Raw genomic sequence first — 20,854 nt, forward strand, 5'->3', positions numbered from 1 at the left:
AGGATTTACTGAAAATGATATAGTATCAGGATCACTAATAACTGGGGAGGAATAGAGATTCCTACGAGAGATTGTCAAACAAAGATTCTCTCATCTTTCAAGTCTCCTACTTGCTCATACTCATTGGTCATTCCCCATTAAAATGCCTAGTAAGTCATCAAAATAGCAGTGTAAAATATCCATCAATGACTGGAGTTGGGTTCTCTTCACCACTCAAGTTCTTTCCCCTTCGCAATCTTTTGAAGGTTTTGAAGCTACTGGAACATAGGTCTCAGAAATCATTCCTCATTAAAATGCCTAGGAAGTCATCAAAATAGCTGTGTAAAATATTCATCAATGAGTGGAATTGGGTTCTCTCCACCACTCAAGCTCTTTCCCCTTCGCAATCTTTTGAGGGTTTTGAAGCTACTTAATCATAGGTCTCAGTCCAAGTTATAATCATTAAAATCAGATCGTACTCGTAGTTTCTATAATTAATAATGTGAAATTGGGCGATCATAATCTAAGATATTTTTCTTGTGCTTGCAGGATTTATATATCAAAAGTACAAGTGTACAAATTCAATTTTTTTGTATAAACAATCAAGTACTGTCAGGCTTGTGAAGGATGTATGAATTTCAAAGAAGATAAAACAAATTAATTTGAATCTATTGAAATTTTCTTCTTATCCATTGTAAAACGCATAGTTTAGCACAACAACATACTGCATATTGTAGCGTATTATTGTGCTCGAACTTATGTTGATGTAAGCTATATTAATTGCAAATAGAAGATCCGACATGCAAGCGTTGGAAGAGAGACTGGTCGCTTAAGAGGTCTTTGCTGGCGTTAATGTCGGCATTTCTGGAGACTGAGCGGGCGTAGCGAGCCCGCCCCAGGCGTTGGGCTCACAATTAGCAATTCTGTGTGTCGGCACCCACATGTGCGCCGCCTGCACATGCAAATTGTGAATTCTTGGCACAGTCGAGGTGCAAATGGCAACAGCGAGAGTTGACTAAATATTTATATGCACTGACGGCACATTGCATGCTGCTCGCTGGATAATGCAAAGTGTCTACCCGACAAACATATATAATATGCTCACTTGGTGAGCACCTAACACCTCTGTCACCCTGTTATGGGTCGAGGAATGTCACGCGTCACGCGGCTCTATTTGCTTGCCAAAGCGCTCCTTGTTGCTATTCTATCAATTTCCATTCGCTGCTATTCAAATTTATAGACCTGTCAATCTGCACTGAGCCCCTGATTCAATTCAAAGTAGCACAACAGATTAATCTGTGCTGAAATTGATAGAATACAAATCGGTGATAAGTGAAGACTGATTGATAATGCTGCATGTTTCGAAAGCAAACTAGCAGAACAGCAGAAGAATAACATCTTGACTTAGTCTTGACTCGCGTTTGATTCATTATAGATTGGTGAGATTTAAACATACATTTTTTGTTATAAATTTGCTCAATTTTTCTGTCAACTACTATGAAATTACCATTTACACGGTAATTATCGTCCTCATTGTGAGATCTTCTGAATAGACTTCACTCTGCAACTCCAAAAATATCTTCATCATTGATCATCTTGTAGAAATGATGAGATAATATTGGAGCTTCAGAGAAAATGACGCGATTGAATTGACTTCATAAATTCGAGTAATTCATTCATAATTATTATAACGTGAAGAATCCCTTTTCTTGAATCTTGGTCGAATAAGTTAGACTTCTGTGGCTGGAATCCAATTGTGGCTTCTCGTCCTTATTTTGCCCTATCAGTGTAATTGAGAATTTAATGATTTTTAGCCTGATTTCCTTATATTAGTCTATGTGTTCAATTTTGAGAGAGATGTTACATCTTCTCTATTTTCCTGTATGGATCAGATTCATGGATAGAAAATGATCAAGAAACTTGAAGCTTTTGAATAATGGTTGTATCGGAGAATGCTCAAAATATCTTGGACATAGCATGTAACGAATTAAGAAGATCTTAGACGAATGAAGAAATCTAAAGACATTCTGAACACCATTAAGGTCCGTAAACTTCAATACTTGGGACACAATGAGAAACGAGTCCAGATTCTCTCTGCTGCAGCTATAGATGGAAGGAGAGGACCAGGAAGACAAAGGGTATCCTGGTTACACAACCTTAGGGAATGGACCGGGAAGACATCTGTTGAACTTATCCGAATTGCTGTCAACAGAGTCAGACTTGCCCTTCTGGTCGCCAACGTCCGAAACGGATAGCGCACTACAAGAAGTAGATGTGTTTAATTGCAGTGATCAGTGTGGAGTTCATCATCCCAAACTCTTTATCAACTGGATTAAGGTCTTTCTAGAAGCAATGTCAAAAACACCAATTCTGTTCCAATTTTGACTAAATCTCCAACTCATAGTTAACCTACTCTAGAACATGGTATGCCATAGTGGAGTAGGTCAATTTCCACACAGAAATAACTAAACAAGTAGAGTATAAGAATTTTTTTAACCAACTATTGTATGTAATTGTAATTTATCTAATATTTTGTGTTATTATAATTATTATTTAACGAGAATCCTAAATAAATGCTGCAAATCACCCCGAAGACCTCTGCTACTGCAGACATTGGCAACAGGGTTAACAGCTAGATGGAAATTCGATGACACAGTTTTGTGTTATTGATGTTGTTTTTTTGGGAAATAAACATTTATTTATTATTTATTATAGTGATAGAAATATCAAATTAATATTGAAATTGATTATTCCTTCGAATAAAGTAATTTCCATTCCTAGAATTCATTAAGGTAGGCCTACATCATGGAAGATAATATGAAAAAAGATTTCTAAAGCGATGATCATTATAGTATACCATGCTGCTCTTCCAGTATGATAATCGCAATTGAATTTCAACAATCTTGTCGAGCTGATTGAATCTATTCAATTTTGCATGTTGAGCAGAGAATGTTGCACATCAGAGATTGCATGAGAAGAGTCTCTCCTGCTACTATGTAGTTGAATGACTATTCACTATTGCATGACATGAATTGCATTTCCATAGTCTATAGATAGCCGAGACTTGATAAATGATGTCATTTCAAAGCATAGAAGACTATTGCAAGTTGAGGATGCGGAATAGAGTCCGCTTAGGGGTTTCAAGTCTCCAGACACTTCAAATAGCGATAGGGAGTTGTATAGCAATGCGGCTGCCTGCGAGAACATTGCTTTTGGACACGTCATTTCAAATCACACAGCTCAACACGTTCCATTTCGTTTCTTTCTGCAAAGAACGCAAAAACTTGCATGAGCCAAGACCCAAATCACACAGCTCGAAGCCACGAAAACAGATAATATAAACTTGTATTTTGAATTTATATCACGTTGTTTGATTTTTTATCAAGTAGTATCGTTTGAAAAGTAACATTATTCATGATTATGATAAGAATTGTTACAAAAAATTGCATTTACCATCAATAATAATCGAATATGTTTCTAATTTACAAGAAGAATTCTTACTGGTTTTTGCAATCTCACTGATCTTTGTAATCTCACTGGTCTACTGCAAACCATCTAAAATATAATAAGTTTTCCTCCTATGTGTACATGGATAAATTATCATATCACTGGTATTTTCTTCAAAGAATGGTCTAATCACCAGGTGGGGATATTAAGAATATTAATGAGTTGAGAATAACGTCTGGCAATAAAGGCTTATTAATGATGTGGTGAACGAAGAATTTTTATTTCAAGTCTTTCTTTTGAACTCTTCTTCTCCTTCCTTTCACGTTTAAGGCATCATTGCCTGTTCCGAACCTCATAGTCTCTATAATCGGACCATCTTGGACGTCCTTTATCTCGTTTCCCAACTGGCTGGTACAATAAGGATTGCTTAGGAATCCGGTCTCCACTCATTCTATTCACATGTTGGAACCAATCATTCCTACTCCCATTTATTTTATATTTTATTGCAAAAATATTCAGCTGAGCTCTGATAACTCTGTTTCTGAAACGGTCTTCTCTACTGCACCCATATGTTCTACGCAGAAACCTCATTTCAGATGCTTGCAATCTGCTTTCATCACGCTTGTATAGTAACCAAGTTCTACTCCCATACAGAAGTGGAGGAGCTGCAATTATTTTATGGAATTTTATTCTTATTTTGAACTTAATCTCTCTACTAGAGTTCTGCTCCAATATTCAACCTTTTGAGGTTTGCCGTAACATTAAATACGATTTTATCAAGAGCGTTTGATGCCCAACCTTTCAAGTTATCATGCCTGATTCGAAATACATTTTCGTCGAGCATGACTTAATTCCAGTTTTGAAAGTTCATCAATCACTCTTAATTACTTCTTTTTTTTATTTTGTTGCATTGCTGATGTAAACAATAAAACTTGAACTTGAACTTGAATTACAACACTCAAAGTCATTTAATCTCATTCGATAACAGCGAAATGACTCATAGGAGCTTATCAAAAATGTATGCCATCAAAAGTATCAACTAGTTCTGTAGGAGCATCGACTACTATAATAAGTTTCCTTACCTTTGAAGAAATGTGAGAAACAGTAGATTATTTTTTCAACGAGAAGCTCTCACACCTCGAAGCATGGATAAGCTAGCTCATGAATGAAGAATATTGCAGAAAGTTGGGGTGAAATTCAATATAGGCTAGAACTCACCCTTATTCTGGCAAGTGTGAGAACAAATCAAGCGCTCCCACACCAAACCTACAAACTGCATGAAGCAGCTGAATGAGGCCGAATATATAGAAGGCAGTGGACAAACAAGGGGACGCGTTTGTTTGTAGAAGATGTTGCAAAAGGTGAAAGCAGTGGTGTTTATTAAAAAGGGAGAAAACACTCTAGGTGGCAGTGGCAACAGGCAATGAAGAGCTCAATATTCTCACCAACTCGTTTGCTGTGAGGAGGGAGACTCATCTCTTCACAGAAGGAAATTCAACTGAAACTTTTTGAAACTCAATAGAGATTCCAATATATTGATGTTTGATTTATTCCTCAAGGCGAACGCACAATACAGCAGACAGACGTAGAAAATATCAAACGTCTGCATGCAGACGTGAGCAGATATAATTATGAAGACAGACTTTCGTCTGTGTGCGTTACTAAATTGTAACTTCAAGGGAGGGAGTTTTCCTTTATCTTTCTGCATACGCATGTCTCCTGCTGGGTGCGTTCGCCTCTTAAGGGCCGGTTTCCGAGCTCGGAATTTAGCTAAGTCCTAGACAGCTGGAGTCAATAAATTGGTTTTCCAAAACGGGGTGTAGTCGCAGTCATTGTCATAGTCACGCTTGAATTAAATTTCGAAAAACGAGAAAATTGAACAAAAATTGAAATTTCAGCTATTTTGAATTATTTAGGAATGTCTAATTTCGTCAAGGAAAAACGTTTCCAATTATAGAAATGAGAAAATAAAAACTACGACTACTGTTATAAAAGCTGCGACTACGCCCCGTTTTGGAAAGCCAATTTTCTGACTCCAGCTGCTTAAAGTCTAGGACTTAGCTGAATCCCGAGCTCGGAAACCGGCCCTAAATCATCAAATAAGTATTATTCTAATCATCCATTGAATAAGTTTTCAGTGTCATGTAGATTCGAGACTAGGTGAAGAGAAAACTTATTGTACATAATATTGTTGAGCACAAACGTTTTGTATTTTGTTGTTCATTGTGGAAATATATTTCACATTTTAAACGATAATCAATTTAACGAGTTCCATCATAAGCAATATTCTTTTTTCGAAGGGACAAGAATCAACAACTCTTATTTTGGTTTTGCCTAATAGATCTCGTCTTCATTCTTATTCTGGAAATTAGATTTATGATTATCTAGACTTGATAACGGGAAGCCAAAAAAAATATATTTTTCAAATATGGGGCCAGCACAAATACCGAACAAAACAAGACGAGCAGTCAAGTTGATAACTGACTGGTATTGAAAGTCCGTCATGAAAAGGTTTGCACCTGAGATTATTATTATTATATGGACGCCGTTAATGGACTGCTGACTGATGACTTTGGCTGAGGTCACGTGACACAGTCATAACCTTCAGTCCCAATTGAATGTGCCGGGTTGTATTCAGACTGAGGTGTGCCCAAGCCCAACTCAGGCCGAGGAAGAGTTAGGACCGATGTGTTACTGCAACATGTATGAAGGCAATCCATTATGACGACTATTCCATACAATATAATGGGGCGGCTAAGAATGGTTGAGGCAGGTGAAGAAGGTGGATGAAACTATCGATTGGGGTGTGCAGTAGCCGAGAAAAAGGTGAAGAAGAAGAAGTTGAGGGAGAAGAAGAAGAATAAGAAGAAGAAAAGAAAGAAGAAGTAGAATAAAAAAAGAATGAGAAGGAGTACTAGATGAGAACAGAAAAGAAGACGAAGAAAAAGAGAGGAATAATTGAAGTAGCATGATTGAGAGAGAATCCCGATAGGGGAATTAGGAAATGAAGGAACGAAGAGACAGGAGATGAGATGAAGATTGTACATTGCATTTATATTTTTCGAATCAGGGTAACCGTCTACTGGAACCGTATTCAACCGATCCGTTGGCCGTTGGATCGGACGAATCTGCTGGCCGTTAATTCGGCCGAATATGGTCGTCCATTGAAACCGTTTACGTCAGTCTAGTTGAGTAGTTGGCTGAACTACTGAATATTGAATAAATATTGAATTAACCACTATCATATCCAGGAAAGTTTTTCATAAACAATGATTATATTGAGATTTTGAAAATTGAATAAACAAATATCCACTTAATTCATAGCCAGCAAAATTTTCCATAAACAATGATTATATTGAATTTTGAAAATTGAATAAACAAATACCCACTAAATTAGTTATTCATTACAACAATCTTACCTTCAGATCCTATTTGTTGAGTAATCTTTGTCTACAGATTTCTTTGAACATCGATGATATCTTTTGTCTCGCATATCTCACAATGGAACATGCTCGTGAACCAAACTCATCAACTTTTCATTGTCCATAGTTAAAACTTTATAAAACAGAACATGTTCAAAAAATAAAAACAGACAAGACTATGAAACAATTTTGAGGTTAGGATGGTGTTGTCTCAGCTCGACTTCGGCCGGATAGAGCCGGAAAATCCCATTCAATTCGGATCGAAAACTTGATCGGCCGGAGACGGCCGTGCATGGACGTATGAACCTGTTGCAATGGACGAGAATCTATAGTTTTCTTTGTTGGGGGATCGTTCGGTAGTTTTCGGCCGATACTAGTTCGGACGAAATTGGTTCCAGTGGACGGCCCACCTAATCCACATACAAACAAAACTTTCATCCAAACTTCGGAACAATTTTAAAAGTCGAAGTGAAATTAATATTCAAACGGAAGAGGAAAATAGAGAAGTAACGTCAGAAAGTGTTAGATGATTGGAAGATAATGGAGAACTGGTCAAGAGATGGTTTAATAAATAGAAAACAAAGAAGAGTGAACTCGAGCATATTATATAGACCTTAAATAAGAATAATATACGTGATGGAGCTAACCATACTACCGTATGAATAAATCAGTAATCAATAATTATTAAATGATATAACGAGTGAGAGGGGATGTGGAAGGAGAAGTTTAAGAAGAAGTTGAAGAGAAAGAGGAGGAGGAGGGGAGGATATGAAGAGGAGGTGGATGAGGAGGAGGAGTAGAAAAAGAAAAAGGAGAAGAAGAAAAAGAAGAAGAAGAAGAAGATGATGATGATGATGATGATGATGATGATAATAATAATGATGATGATGATGATGATGATGATGATGATGATGATGATGATAATAATAATAATAATAATAATGATGATGATGATGATGATGATGATGATGATGATGATGATGATGATGATGATGATGATGATGATGATGATGATGATGATGATGATGATGATGATGATGATGAGGATGATGATGATGATGATGATGATGATGATGATGATGATGATGATGATGATGATGATGATGATGATGATGATGATGATGATGATGATGATGATGATGATGATGATGATGATGATGATGATGATGATGATGATGATGATGATGATGATGATGAAGAAAGAGAAGAAAAGAGAAGAACAAAAAGACAGGAGAAAAAGAAGAAGAAAATACAAAGAAGTAAGAAGAAAAAGGGAAGGTTTATATAATAACAATAGTAGAATGAGAGGAGGGGTAGGACAAGAGAGTATAAAGAAACGAGAGAGGGGAAGAGATTGTGAATCATACATTATTAAATTATCCAGATACAAAAGATCGTATATCAAAACTTCCGAACAATTTCAGAAGTCGAAAAGGAAGGAATGCAGATGAAAGAGGGAGAATAAAGAAGTGTTATCAGAAAGAGATAAGTTAGACGTTTATGAGGGAATGAAGGACTGATGTAGAGATGGGTAATAAATAGAAAACAGAGAGATGAAGAGTGAACGTGAGCAAATTCAGAAGCAGTATTATTAAAGAAACAAAACTATTAATAGAATAATAATGAATAATTAAATGATGTTATGAGCGGAAGGAGGAGGGAATGAATGAGTAGGAGGAAGAAGAGGTGAAGGAGAAGGAGAAGGAGGAGGAGGAGGAGGAGAAGAAGGAGGAGGAGGAGAAGGAGGAGGAGGAGTGAGAGAAGGAGTAGGAGTAGGGGGATGCGGAGGAGGAGGAGTAGGATGAGGAGGAGGAGGAGGTGAAGAAGAAGAAGGAGAAAAAGAAGAAGACGAAGAAGAAGTAGAAGAATAAGGAAAAGAGAAGGAAAATGGGACGAAGGGATGAAAGAAAATGAGATTGATGACGTGAAGGAAGGAAGGAGAAGGTAGAGGAAATGCCGGTGAGGTGAGTGGTTGGTGGTGGGAAGGAGGTGCAGTGCACAGGCTGTCGCCGCATCTAGATAAGCGGTGGCCTCCCCTCCACCACACCCAACCAACACCCAACTACCGGAAACAAATTACAAATAAACTGAGCTCTTTATTGCTGCTAACCTATCACCGATTGCGCCCGACCACACAGAGGCCTGAATTCAATCAACTGCATCCACATTACTGCTGGCTGCTAGCTGTCACATTCACACCCCACACATTTTCCCACTATTTCTTAGCCTCATTTCAACACCATTCACAAACCCATTACAAAAAATGTGAATTGAAATGTTCGGAGCACATTAATGATAATTTGATTTGTCAACCAAATCAAATAGTTCAAAGGAAAGTCAACATGTGTGTCAAAATACGGTCACAACGACTTGAGATAAGAACTCGAAATCAAAATGGCAATTCCTGTAGATAAGATCAACTAACATTATAATCAAGATTCCGGCGTTGAAATTCTAATATTCATTGGAATACTTCAATGCTGTTTCCCATCACGAACTGCTTATTATTAAATCATTTTTGCTATTAGAAAAATCTGGTGTGGTACACTCACACAACTTTCCTTGCTCATTGATCTATGACATTATGCCGATTGGTGGCTAAATAATTAAAACTATGATTATACTATTGTTATTGTTTTCAAAGTACATTTTCCTTTGTTTGAATTATGAAATTTGAGGATTTTTTAAAAGTTGTCAAAACAGCTGTTCTACAAATAAAATATCGACATGTTGTGTTCTTTTGAATAAACTGCTCTACCTACCTACCTCACGCACGAGAAGGAGGTTACAAAGTAAATTCCGCAGGGATGGGGTGGACCCCCTGTTAGTTTCCCAGGGAGGAGACTCATGCCAGTTAATAGAGCTGATAAATTTGAAAAAAGTCATTTTTGAGAAAATCGTGATAGAAATTCAACAAAATTCATTCTTCTCAGGAATATTACGGAGCTCCTGCAATTTTCCCAGAAATGAGACTCATGTCAGTTGATAGAGCTTATAAATAGCTATCTAGGGTATAAATTTGAAGAAAACCGTGAAAAATATGGTTTTTTAGCCATTATCCGCCATTTTTCCCGCCATTTTGAATTGAATTTTATTGAATTTCTTATTGTCGGATCCTCATGGTTTAAGGACCTTGAGTTTAAAACTTCAAGTCAATCGGTTAATTAGGAATGGAGTTATCGTGTTCACAGACACACACACACACACACACACACACCACACACACACACACACACACACACACACACAGACCAACACCCAAAAATCATGTTTTTGGACTCAGGGGACCTTGAAACGTATAGAAAACATGAAATTAGGGTACCTTAATTTTTTTGGAAAGCAATACTTTCCTTACCTATGGTAATAGGGCAAGGAAAGTAATGAAACGTATAGAAAACATGAAATTAGGGTACCTTAAATTTTTTTGGAAAGCAATACTTTCTTTACCTATGGTAATAGGGCAAGGAAAGTAAAAAACGACTAGTAGTCAGATTTTTCATAATATATGAATTAATCACTCACTGTGACAACGAGATCTTTCGGCAGGTTCTATCTTCCTGATATTGACAATAGTTCTAATTTTAAAAATTGGTCTCCGGATAAATTAAGTCCATTGTCGGGATTTCAGACCAGACTATAAATGCATTGAGAAATAAAAGCCTAGTTATCATTAATCTATGGAACTCGTATCGTCAATATTATGGTTTATGTTAAGAGGTTGACATTGTTATATTGGATTAGTTAATTCTTGAGATAAGCTTGAAAAATGTGGGATTGGGAATTTGACTTTTATTTATTTAGCAAACGTCACATACCAATCAACAAGCTATCTTTTTGTGTAGTTGAGAAGTTGATATTGTGGTAATTATTCATATTGAATGAAAAAGACCAAGAATTTGTCAAAAAACCACAGATTTATTGATACAGAGATTATCAGAGATTTACAATGGTGTAATAACTGAAACCGGTCTTTCTAAGTATCAATAAGTCTGTGGTTTTTTGACAATTTCTTGGTCTTTTTCATTCAACAAGTTATCATACAAGTTACCCAAGTAACATAACCTTTAGACTGTGTATTCCAAATCAAGGTTTGAAGCAGTTTTGGGTAAATGCCTGTTGTTTTTACCTGGATTGTATTCGCATATGAATGAATGAATAAATGAACATTCTTCTGTAATAACATAATGGTCGTGATGTCACTTGATAATAACATATCAATGAACCTGAAAACGTTTAATAAAGATCTCGTTTAGTAAAGATCTTTTATAAAGATCTCGTCGATAGTGAAGTCTAGTAGTTGTAGTGATGTACTCTTCAATTTCACTTTCTATTAAGAACTGCTTGTTAATGATCACTTTCCAATAATTAAATTACGACATAACAATCTGATTATCATGATTAAAATATATTAAAGCTTTCAAGGCTTCACAGATGTGAGTAGAAGCAAATAGCTTTCAATCATTAAAATCAGACTTCTATGTCGTAATTTTATTCAAGTAATGAAAAGTGAGTGGTGATACAGTCAAAAAATAGTTTAAAGCCTAGGCTACATTTATATATCAGTAGCCATCAGTACATAAAATTGAATGTCACAAAAGGTGAATATTCTATTCTAACATTTTGAATATAAAAATGTGATGAGTCAAAAATTCTCCTCTCAAAAGAAAAATAACTGGAGTAATGAATCAAGATATAATGCATAAATTTGATATATCTTATGATATGCATAATTCAAATTGAATCAATGTGATTTTTAGATATTAATTACTTTTGTGTATTATTTTGAGTCAATCAATTTTATTAGATTCGCTTTAAAAATTAGAAAAAAATCAACTCTACGAAAATTTTGGTGGTTTAGGACAGATCAGATTCAGAGAGGACTCCTGGTAGCTCCAGCACAGTAGGCCTACTGTCAACTAACACTTGAAGCGAGTTTAATCTCTTCATTGCATTATTTGAATATGAATTTGCAGAACTCGTAACCCATTACAAAGTCGGGCCTAACCTAAATTTGAAGGAGGAATGTGTGCTGTTGATGGTAGCACCACATTAGATAAGAAAACAATAGCTCACGCATCAAGTTTGCAGTAATGCTGAAGACATTCGAGCTTCAGCCTGAGCATTGTGAAAGGGTGGAAATCGTCGTATAATAAATCGTTTATGAATTCGAGGCGACAGCGGTGCCGGCCATATAACGAAGAAGTAATTACGGTAATAAATGTGACGATATCTCGCGTTTTACGAGAACGCGTCTGCTGATGGCATTCGGTCACGTTGCAGTTTACGATCATCCGCGCATTAAATGCGCGTCCTGACGCGACACATGACTGCCGACTGCCGACGCAACACGACGCAACTGCACACGCGGCTCACGTTTGACCAGTACTTGTGCTCTATTCATCTATTCATCTCTGTAGTTTCGCAGTTGAACCGTTCTCAAAGAAAGCTGTGACATACGATTGTACTTTGATTGGAACTACAATATCATAAAGTGGAACAATTGATAAATCATTTCTAATCAATGAGTATGTGAAGTGAGTCTGTTATAAATGAATGAAAGGTAAAAGTCAATGAATAGAAAGAAAATTGATGATACTAAACGGCGGTTAGGGGAAGATTTGGAGAAGCATGTCAATTTCTTCAAAATCGTGAAACTTCACTCGATGTGAAGGATACAATCTTGAATTGTGTCACACCGTTGAGGAGGAGGAGACTGTCTAGCTAGGCCAATGGCAGGCGTTCATGCCCTCGACCAATAGCAGTACTCGCCTACTAGTATAAATTCTGCTGCACTTGTATTTAGTTTTAGTTTATCAGAGATTGACAATGGTGTAATAACCGATACAATCTTGATTCCCTGGTTCAATTATCTAAATGAACGTAACTTAATTATTGAATGAAGTGACTTGGAATATTGTCACAACCACTTTACTTATTCATTCATACATTGGGAAACTTGTTCCGGTAGTGTTGATTAATCCATGGTATTGAATTATAAGTTTTTAGCATCAAACTGCAGAATTTGATAAAGTACAATATAGTCTATGAATGGAGCTTATGATTGATAAGTAGTTGACCTATCAAAAAGTTGTTACTCCGTCATTGGCTTAGACAAGACACGCTCAATTTAAACTACATATGAGAAACACAATTAACAACGGTACTAACAATTGAAAACTGAATGAATGGTTGGTTCTTGAGAAAAAAGCAAAAACGGTACTAACACTTGAAAAGTGAATGGTTCTTGAGAAAAAAGCAATTGAAAACCAGGCAACCAGCACTGAAACTCAAAAGTTACTAAACTATTGTCAAGTGATTTTATTAGGTTATTTGTAGGTTATTCTGAAGTCGTACATACGACGACTGTCGTTCTGCCTATCAAAATTTGATCTCTACCTATTATGAGAAATCAAAAAATAAAATCTTCATTATGAAATAAAATAATTCTAATTGGATTAATAATTTGTGTTACTCTGTTCTAATAATTACTTTGAATTCAATCCATTATAGGATTGATAGGACTCAAAATAGTGTGTGAATTAAGTTATCATTTACATAACCTCTAGACTGTGAATTCCAAATTAAGGTTTAAAGCAGTTTTGGGTGAATGCCTGTTGTTTTTACCTGCATTGTATCTATTGTCTATGGATAAATAAATGAAATGAAATGAAAAATAATTCTCTTTGTGGGTTAAGTGGAAGAGGGGGCTCTTATTGCTATTGCCTCAATTTCGCCCACATCACTTTTTATATTGTAAAGTGTAAATAAAAGGCATTTATCTATCTAACTATCTATCTACTGGCAGTATGGTAGAATCATTGGAAAAGAGAACGTACACATATTAATAATAATAGATAGAGTCCATACAATAACGATATAGTATGAACGCTGATTCCTTCACAGAATTGTTCGTTTGAAAAAACTCTTTCAAGTGTCTCAAAATTACTTCTTGTGTAACACAGTTGATAAGGGCAAGCTTGGAGAGTAATAATATTCTTCGAGTTTCATCCTTCATTTAATCTTAAAAATGGAAGAATTTTTAGTTGAAAGCTTTTCGGATGATCGTTTTCCAATCAATGAATTTGTGCACATCGAACAAAACGAATGGAATTGGATTTTCTTGCGCAGGAGACTAGGAAAAGCGATTTCAATGGGGATGATTGAGAAGACATGAGCTGGTGACGATGAGCCAGTCCACAGAGGAAAAAGACTGAAAACGGAGACATTTTATGATTCCTCCTACTCTGTTCTCAGGTCCGCACCTCAATTGCGAGTCTTCCTTTTCAAACGTCTCCTCTTGCCTTTTCTTTCAACAGAAATGATTTGCTAGATTTATCGGGTTTAGGTGGTATGGTTTCTTATTCTACGTGATCTCATCAACATTGTTTCAATATCACTATACACTTCGTGTGGATAATCATTATCAATATTTGTGGATTTTGATTCTATTGAAATTGATGTTAAAACATGAGAGATAACATCATTTTTCTCTGATAAAGAATGGGATGGACTGAATAAGAGTTCTGTTTTTAAAACCAAATCAACTATTCAGAAATAGCGAAAACAAATTTGTATTAGTTCCAGGGACTTTTCTATAATCTGTGATTAGTTCTTAGAGTCCTTCCGTGAGAAAAGTCTTGCGGTTTGTACATTTCGATTTTGATTATTGTGCTTAATAAACGTGGAAGTAGTCTAAAACTTCTTATAACCGGTACTTTATACATTTTAGCATTTCCATTCTACTAATAAAGCTTATTTTAAAGTTGCAGACCCTTTAGACTCTCTACTCATCTATTAAAATACAAAATTCTCTTTTCCTCCACCTACTGGCTAAAGTACTTACTTTACTCCCTGAAACATAATACTAAAGTGTCACTTTTTCGCCCTCGGTAGTAAAAAACAGAAAAACTCCCTAGGGAGTAAAAGTGACTCCATTTAAATAACATGGGAAGCATCTCTATTTTAAAAACTTACATTATAATAGGTTAGAAGGTCTAAGCTCAGATGAGAAAGCATAAAGAGGTGTCTGTCATTGAGTCAACTGAATTCAATACCACAACCAGAAATTTGATCAACTCATGAAATATATGTTTGTATGATATTATATTCTTAATATAAGTAGACGATAAAAATTTATACAATTTTAAAAATATCTTATTCTATTCAAAATACCAGCCAACAAATATTTTTCATCTGCAATTCAAATCTGAACCGCGTGATCTGGAGTCAGCCATTTTTGGTAAACACCCAGCTGATTGTTACAACTTTAGCCGATAGATAGCGCAATCGGCAGTGCCAATCAGACGGCCGGTTTTAAAGTTTTAGATGTTAGGTTATGTTGTTAGGAAACATTGTCACCAATACGTAAGTTATTGAAATGATTTTATTTGCAGTTTCTATAAAAAAATGTAGATGGAGGAAAAATGTTGTGTACATCACGAGTGAAAAATACTTTTTCTCCCTCAGGAAAATTGTTGCCCTCGGCTTCGCCTCGGGCTTCAAACTTTTCCCTCAGGGAGAAAAAGTCGTACTTTTCACTCTAGATATACAAATAACTATTAAATCGCTTCCAATCTATTTACAATCAATTGATCAAAAATCAATTTACAATCTATTTACAATCAAAAATCTTGCACCGCATAGTCTATTGGGAACTATCTCATTCGACGACGTAGTAGTATAGTTGGAATGGTGGATTATTACAGAGTTGCTACATAAATTAATATAGGATCAATAAATTATGATGTAATGTTTAAAATGTAAACAATATTATAGAATGTAGGCTACGCGAAGCGTCTCTTTATGAATGAACGTATCAACTGGAAAGATACACAAGTAGACCGTTGCATGTGTAGCAGATGTGTAGCTTGAGCCGGAGCAGTACGCTCTCCTACTAAGATCTGTTCGCCTGGTAGCGAGTTCAACTGTTTGGTGCAAAAAGGACCTAAGTCCAAACTCCTCCTCAATCAGCACAGCCACACACAAAATTTTCAGAAGTCAAATAAAGTTTCAAACTTTTAAATAAAGTAGACAAAGATAGAGAGAGAGATATAGAGATAGAGTAGAAAGAGAAAGTAGAGAGAAAGTAGAGAGAAAGTAGAGAAAGTAAAGAATATAGAGAGAAAGAAAGTAGAGATCTCAAACTAAACTGGGTTTTTTATTTGCTTATAAGTAGTGATTTCCGCAAACACGGTATGACAAGTCTCCGAAAAGTCTAATTCATTCAAAAATTCACAAATTTCAAATTCAAAAATTCTCTGTTATCAATCAACAAACAAACCCCATGATTCGATACCAATTTCGAATTCACTCAATTTCTCTCATTTCATCGAAATTTTCTTTCCCATGAAAAAACACAGAGTTTATTTTTTTTATTTATTTCACAGAAATAAATACTAGTAGTTCTGTGAACAGTAGAGCTCACGCAGTATTCTCATCCACAAGTACCAGATGTCAACTGTTTCAAAAGTTCACGTTTGAATTTGTATTCCATATGATATATATAATTCATCCAGTTCCGTGATGATCTTTCCATTTGATGAAAATTAAATCTTTAGAATCTTAATAATTAATTCTTTAAAAATATTATAATCTCTCCAGCATTATTTTGTTCATTTGTTTATTTTTTTTCACCTACTAAATTAGTTTTTTTCGAATGTGAGAATATTGATACTGATGGGCACGCATACTTTAAGGTCTTTAAGATCTTTAAGGTCTTTGATAATAACCATGACTGCAAAACAAAATATTGAAACCAACCAACCTTATAGCAGCGATTAGACCAAATTTATTAAAAAAATGTTAATAACTCAATCCTTTTAGATTATATTAAATTGAACATAGCTTATCATAGACACATGATGAACATATGTGTTTTGTCAACTTCCGTTCAATCTAATAGAATCTATAAGGATTAAGTTATAGCCATTTTGTTAATAACTTTTGGTGTAAACCCAGCTTAAAGATGCATAGTTACCTCTTTAATGTCTTTGAAACTATAGACCTTATACAAATACAGTAATAGACTTGCTTCTCCACACATCTGTGTAATCACTTGTCAGCTGATTCATGATGAATAACTAACTAATTATAGTCTGATTTTTACTCTAAAGGCCATTCCACACAGCACGTGGCGTGCGTGGCTGGACGCACGCTAGCTACTTTTCAAAACATCGCTTCCCATCTAATCAAATGAAGCAATTCACATAGCAACCACGGCCACGCGGCAACGCTTGCTATACTAGCCACGCGTGGCTACCGTTCGCTCTCTGAGTGATATTTTCAAACGTGTCCGGCCACGTTTTGGTCCGAGCATGCGCAGAACGTATACTAGACGTATACTATCGTATAGAACGTATCATTGTCAGCCTCAAGGTCGCGCATTAAATGATGGAATTCGCCATAGATCTTCCTTTTTTTATTGATTGGATGTACCCACTGGTCCCGTGCTGTCACCGAATACAATAAAACCAGATCATTATCACTACTATTGCTGCTGTTGGAGTCATCAAACCAAGGGAAGCCACAAGAAAATCCAGATTCACACCACGGGACCGTCGGAGTTGACATCTTCCTGCATACTGACGGGAAACGTGGCCGGTTTAGCATCGCAACAGTCGTGGCGGTGTGAATTGGCATGTGGCTAGCGTGGCCGGCGTGGCGTGCGTCCAGCCACGCACGCCACGTGCTGTGTGGAATGGCCTTTATATTGGCGTATGAAGGAGGCTCCTTTTTCCTTTCATCCTTGAAATGCAAAATTTCCAAAAACTCTGTATATACGTCCACGCGCAATTTAAAAAGGAACATACCTGTCAAATTTCATGAAAATCTTTTAACGCGTTTCGCCGTAAATGCGCAGCATATAAATATATAAACATATGAGCATTTAAACATTTAAACATTAAGATAAATGCCAAACCGTCGACTTGAATCTTAGACCTCACTTCGTTCGGTCAATGATTTGTACCACATAGTTCTTCTTTAATCGACCGTTTTCTTTTCTCTCTAATTTGAATGATTCTTGAAGAAATGAATGGGATCATAGCAATTGATTCAATAGGCTTGTTTGATGGTACATTATATTGTTTCAAAGAGAAATTGATTCAAGTCGCATTCAAGTCGCATTCACGAGTAGCATTCAAGATCAATAAGAACCTCTAGCTCATCTCATCTTATGAGTCGTGTACTTGAGTCGTATCGCCCTTAACTGTTGAGAGCAAATTAGAAGTAATTAGGATGAATGATTGTTCTTGTTAATTGACTTGTAAGATATCGAAGAGCACCTGTCAATGGAAAACACTCGAGAGACACCAAATGAGATCAGAACTCGACGAGGTGTGTGTTGTCATATAAATCATTATCAGCGAGATTTATTTAATTATCGGATGTGCGTAACCATGCGTATCGACTGAGGCGTATTGCGTGCCATTAATACGTCGTGAGCCATATTAATATGGAGATAGATCCATCTTTCGCGTCATTTGGGACCAGTTCGACTAGAGAGCAGCAAGCACTCTAGCAGCACTATGCAGCATGCAGCCGTTCGACGCGAGGCAACGATAATGTCTCTTCCGAATATTAATAGCTCCAGAGACAAAGCTCGCATATCTGGATTGTAGAGAGACGTACTCCCCCGCCCGCCCACCATCCGAATTTAATCCGTCAGAATTATTGGGCGTGACTTCGAAGAGATTCTGCATCACAATAGCCCACTTGCTAACATCACAAGCGTCAATCACTTGTCTGTCTGTTTAGCAAGGCGGAAATAATCATATTTGTATTGTAATCAGTGCTTATAATAATTAGAGATTTGATAAAAATAGCAAAAACGGTGAAATATTTTTCAATTATACAATACAATTTGATGAATAAGGGTGAATGAATTCACCATCATTCACTCCAGGGAAGTGATTTTCTTCAGGAGATTACTGGAACATTATAGGTTAAAAGATCAACTTAAAGGAGAGATGTAGAAAGCGACGAAACTGATGAGTCAGAACAGATGAGTTGAAAAACATAGAGTAAATAGAGAAGATATTATTTACATTTATAACTGAAAATTATGAATACGATATTCAAATAATAGAGGTTGTTTGTGAATGGGAGAATCCTAATAATTGAATAATGACTTATTTATCCTGACAGCATAATGATTATGAAGGAAAATGGTGGAATCTTCTCATTGTAAATTGTGGAATATTTTAATTGCTTCAAAACTGGATTAATACTAGCTTTTGAGAATAATCTCAACAAATCCAATCCAGAAAGTTTAAGATATAGTATTCTCTTTCCATAGTTGGATTTAGAGGTGGAATCACATCATAATATTGATATTAGAGAGATCTATGATTTAGAATAATAATGCAACCAGGTCATAACGGATTTTCTATCATACAGTTAGTTATTCGATCTTGAAATATTCATCGTATATAATATTGGTCAAGTGAATCTCCACTGCTCGAGATTTCTTGATGGAACAATAATTGATTACAGAAGATGAATTTTGATAGGTGAAGTAAGACTTACCTCAGATCTTGAACATTATTGAGATCTTTGATCTCAGATTTTATCTCTTGATTCATTGAAAACTTGGTTACATGCAGCAGATATGAGTTTTGATAGGTTGAGTCAGATCTTAGCTTCAGATATTAGAAAGTATAAATGATGAGAAATTTATCTTCATTCATCTACGTATCCTAGATCTAAGATCTTATCTCTAGCTTCACTGATAAAGGAAAATTGAATACATGCACCAGATGGATGTAATAGGTTTGTTACCTGAGATGAGCTTGGTGCCGACATCCTCCCAGCGTGTGGTGTTGGTGTAGAGCGCGGTATAGGAGAGCGACGTGAACCGGTTGTTCCTGAGGTCGAGCGACAGGTTGATGATCTTGGACAGCTTGGTGTAGAGGCCGGGCGGCAGCTCCTCGATCTGCGTGTCGTGGATCCTCAGCACCAGCTCTGAGTTATCCTCGATGCCGATGAACGCCTTGCCGTCGATGTGCTTCAGGTTGTAGCCGGAGATGTCGATGGTGGTGAGCTTGGGGTTGAAGGCGCCGACCAGCTGATCGGTGAGAACGGTCTCGTAGATCTTGACCTGGAGGTGACGCAGGGACGGCATGGTGGAGAGTGTGCTGCCCAGGCGGAAGCGGTAGCGCTCGATCGACGGCCAGGTCTGGATGCTGAGGTGGAAGAGGTGGCGCATCCCTGACATCGTGTCTGAGTCGAACCGCTCCAAGCGGGGGAGGTCGTGCACGTACAGCTCCTGCAGACGCTCCAGACCGATGAAGCTCTCTTTCGTCAGCATCTGTCACAGAAACATACATTTTTCCAGTAGCCTACACATACATTCTTTGTAGAAGACCCACATATCAAGGTTGGAAAATGATAGAGATCACTTTAAGGCTCTGCAAAGGCTAAAAATAAACTTTCTACTCGTGATATTTTTTCAAGTTTTTCGATATGTAAATCATCAAGCTATCAAAATGGAAAAGTTTACTTGGGAAAACATTTTCTTTCTGATCATTACTTTTTGAGATATGAGCGCCTAGAGTTCAAATTTTTGGGACAGAACATTTCAAATTCGGTGAGATATAAATCCATGAAATTTAGAGGATGGATTATTCATGGTATTGTTTATCTGGTAAAACAAAAATCTTCTGAAAATATCAATTCTTGGAAACGTTATTCAAATTACCAGAAATAACTCAACTAAAAGTTATTTTTTTTGTAAATTGAATAACTATCTCAAAAATGAATATTTTTAAAAAATTTGTGTTTCATTAGATCAACAATACCATGAAGAATCTATCCTTCAAATCTCATGGATTTATCTCTTACCGAATTTGAAATGTTCTGTCCCAAAAATTTTAACTTTCGGCGCCCATATCTCAAAAAGTATGATCAGAAAGAAAATGTTTTCCCGAAAAACTTTTTCATTTTGATAGCTTGATGATATACAAATCAAAAAACTTTGAAAAATATCACGAGTAGAAAGTTTATTTTTA

At 36.3% G+C, this 20,854-nt stretch overlaps 1 protein-coding gene across 2 annotated transcripts in view; it reads right to left on the bottom strand.

The window, feature by feature from the left end:
- LOC111046679 (chaoptin) overlaps window positions 1–20,854 on the bottom strand; it is a 278,433-nt gene that overhangs the window by 28,699 nt on the left and 228,880 nt on the right. For both annotated transcript variants that reach the window (XM_039421831.1, XM_039421832.1), the window contains one exon: window positions 19,626–20,154. In XM_039421831.1, the coding sequence (XP_039277765.1) occupies window positions 19,626–20,154 (529 nt within the window). The remainder of the gene's footprint in view (window positions 1–19,625; window positions 20,155–20,854) is intronic.

The sequence above is a fragment of the Nilaparvata lugens genome, chromosome 2 (genome assembly GCF_014356525.2).
Source record: "Nilaparvata lugens isolate BPH chromosome 2, ASM1435652v1, whole genome shotgun sequence".
NCBI classification, from domain to species: Eukaryota; Metazoa; Arthropoda; class Insecta; order Hemiptera; family Delphacidae; genus Nilaparvata; species Nilaparvata lugens.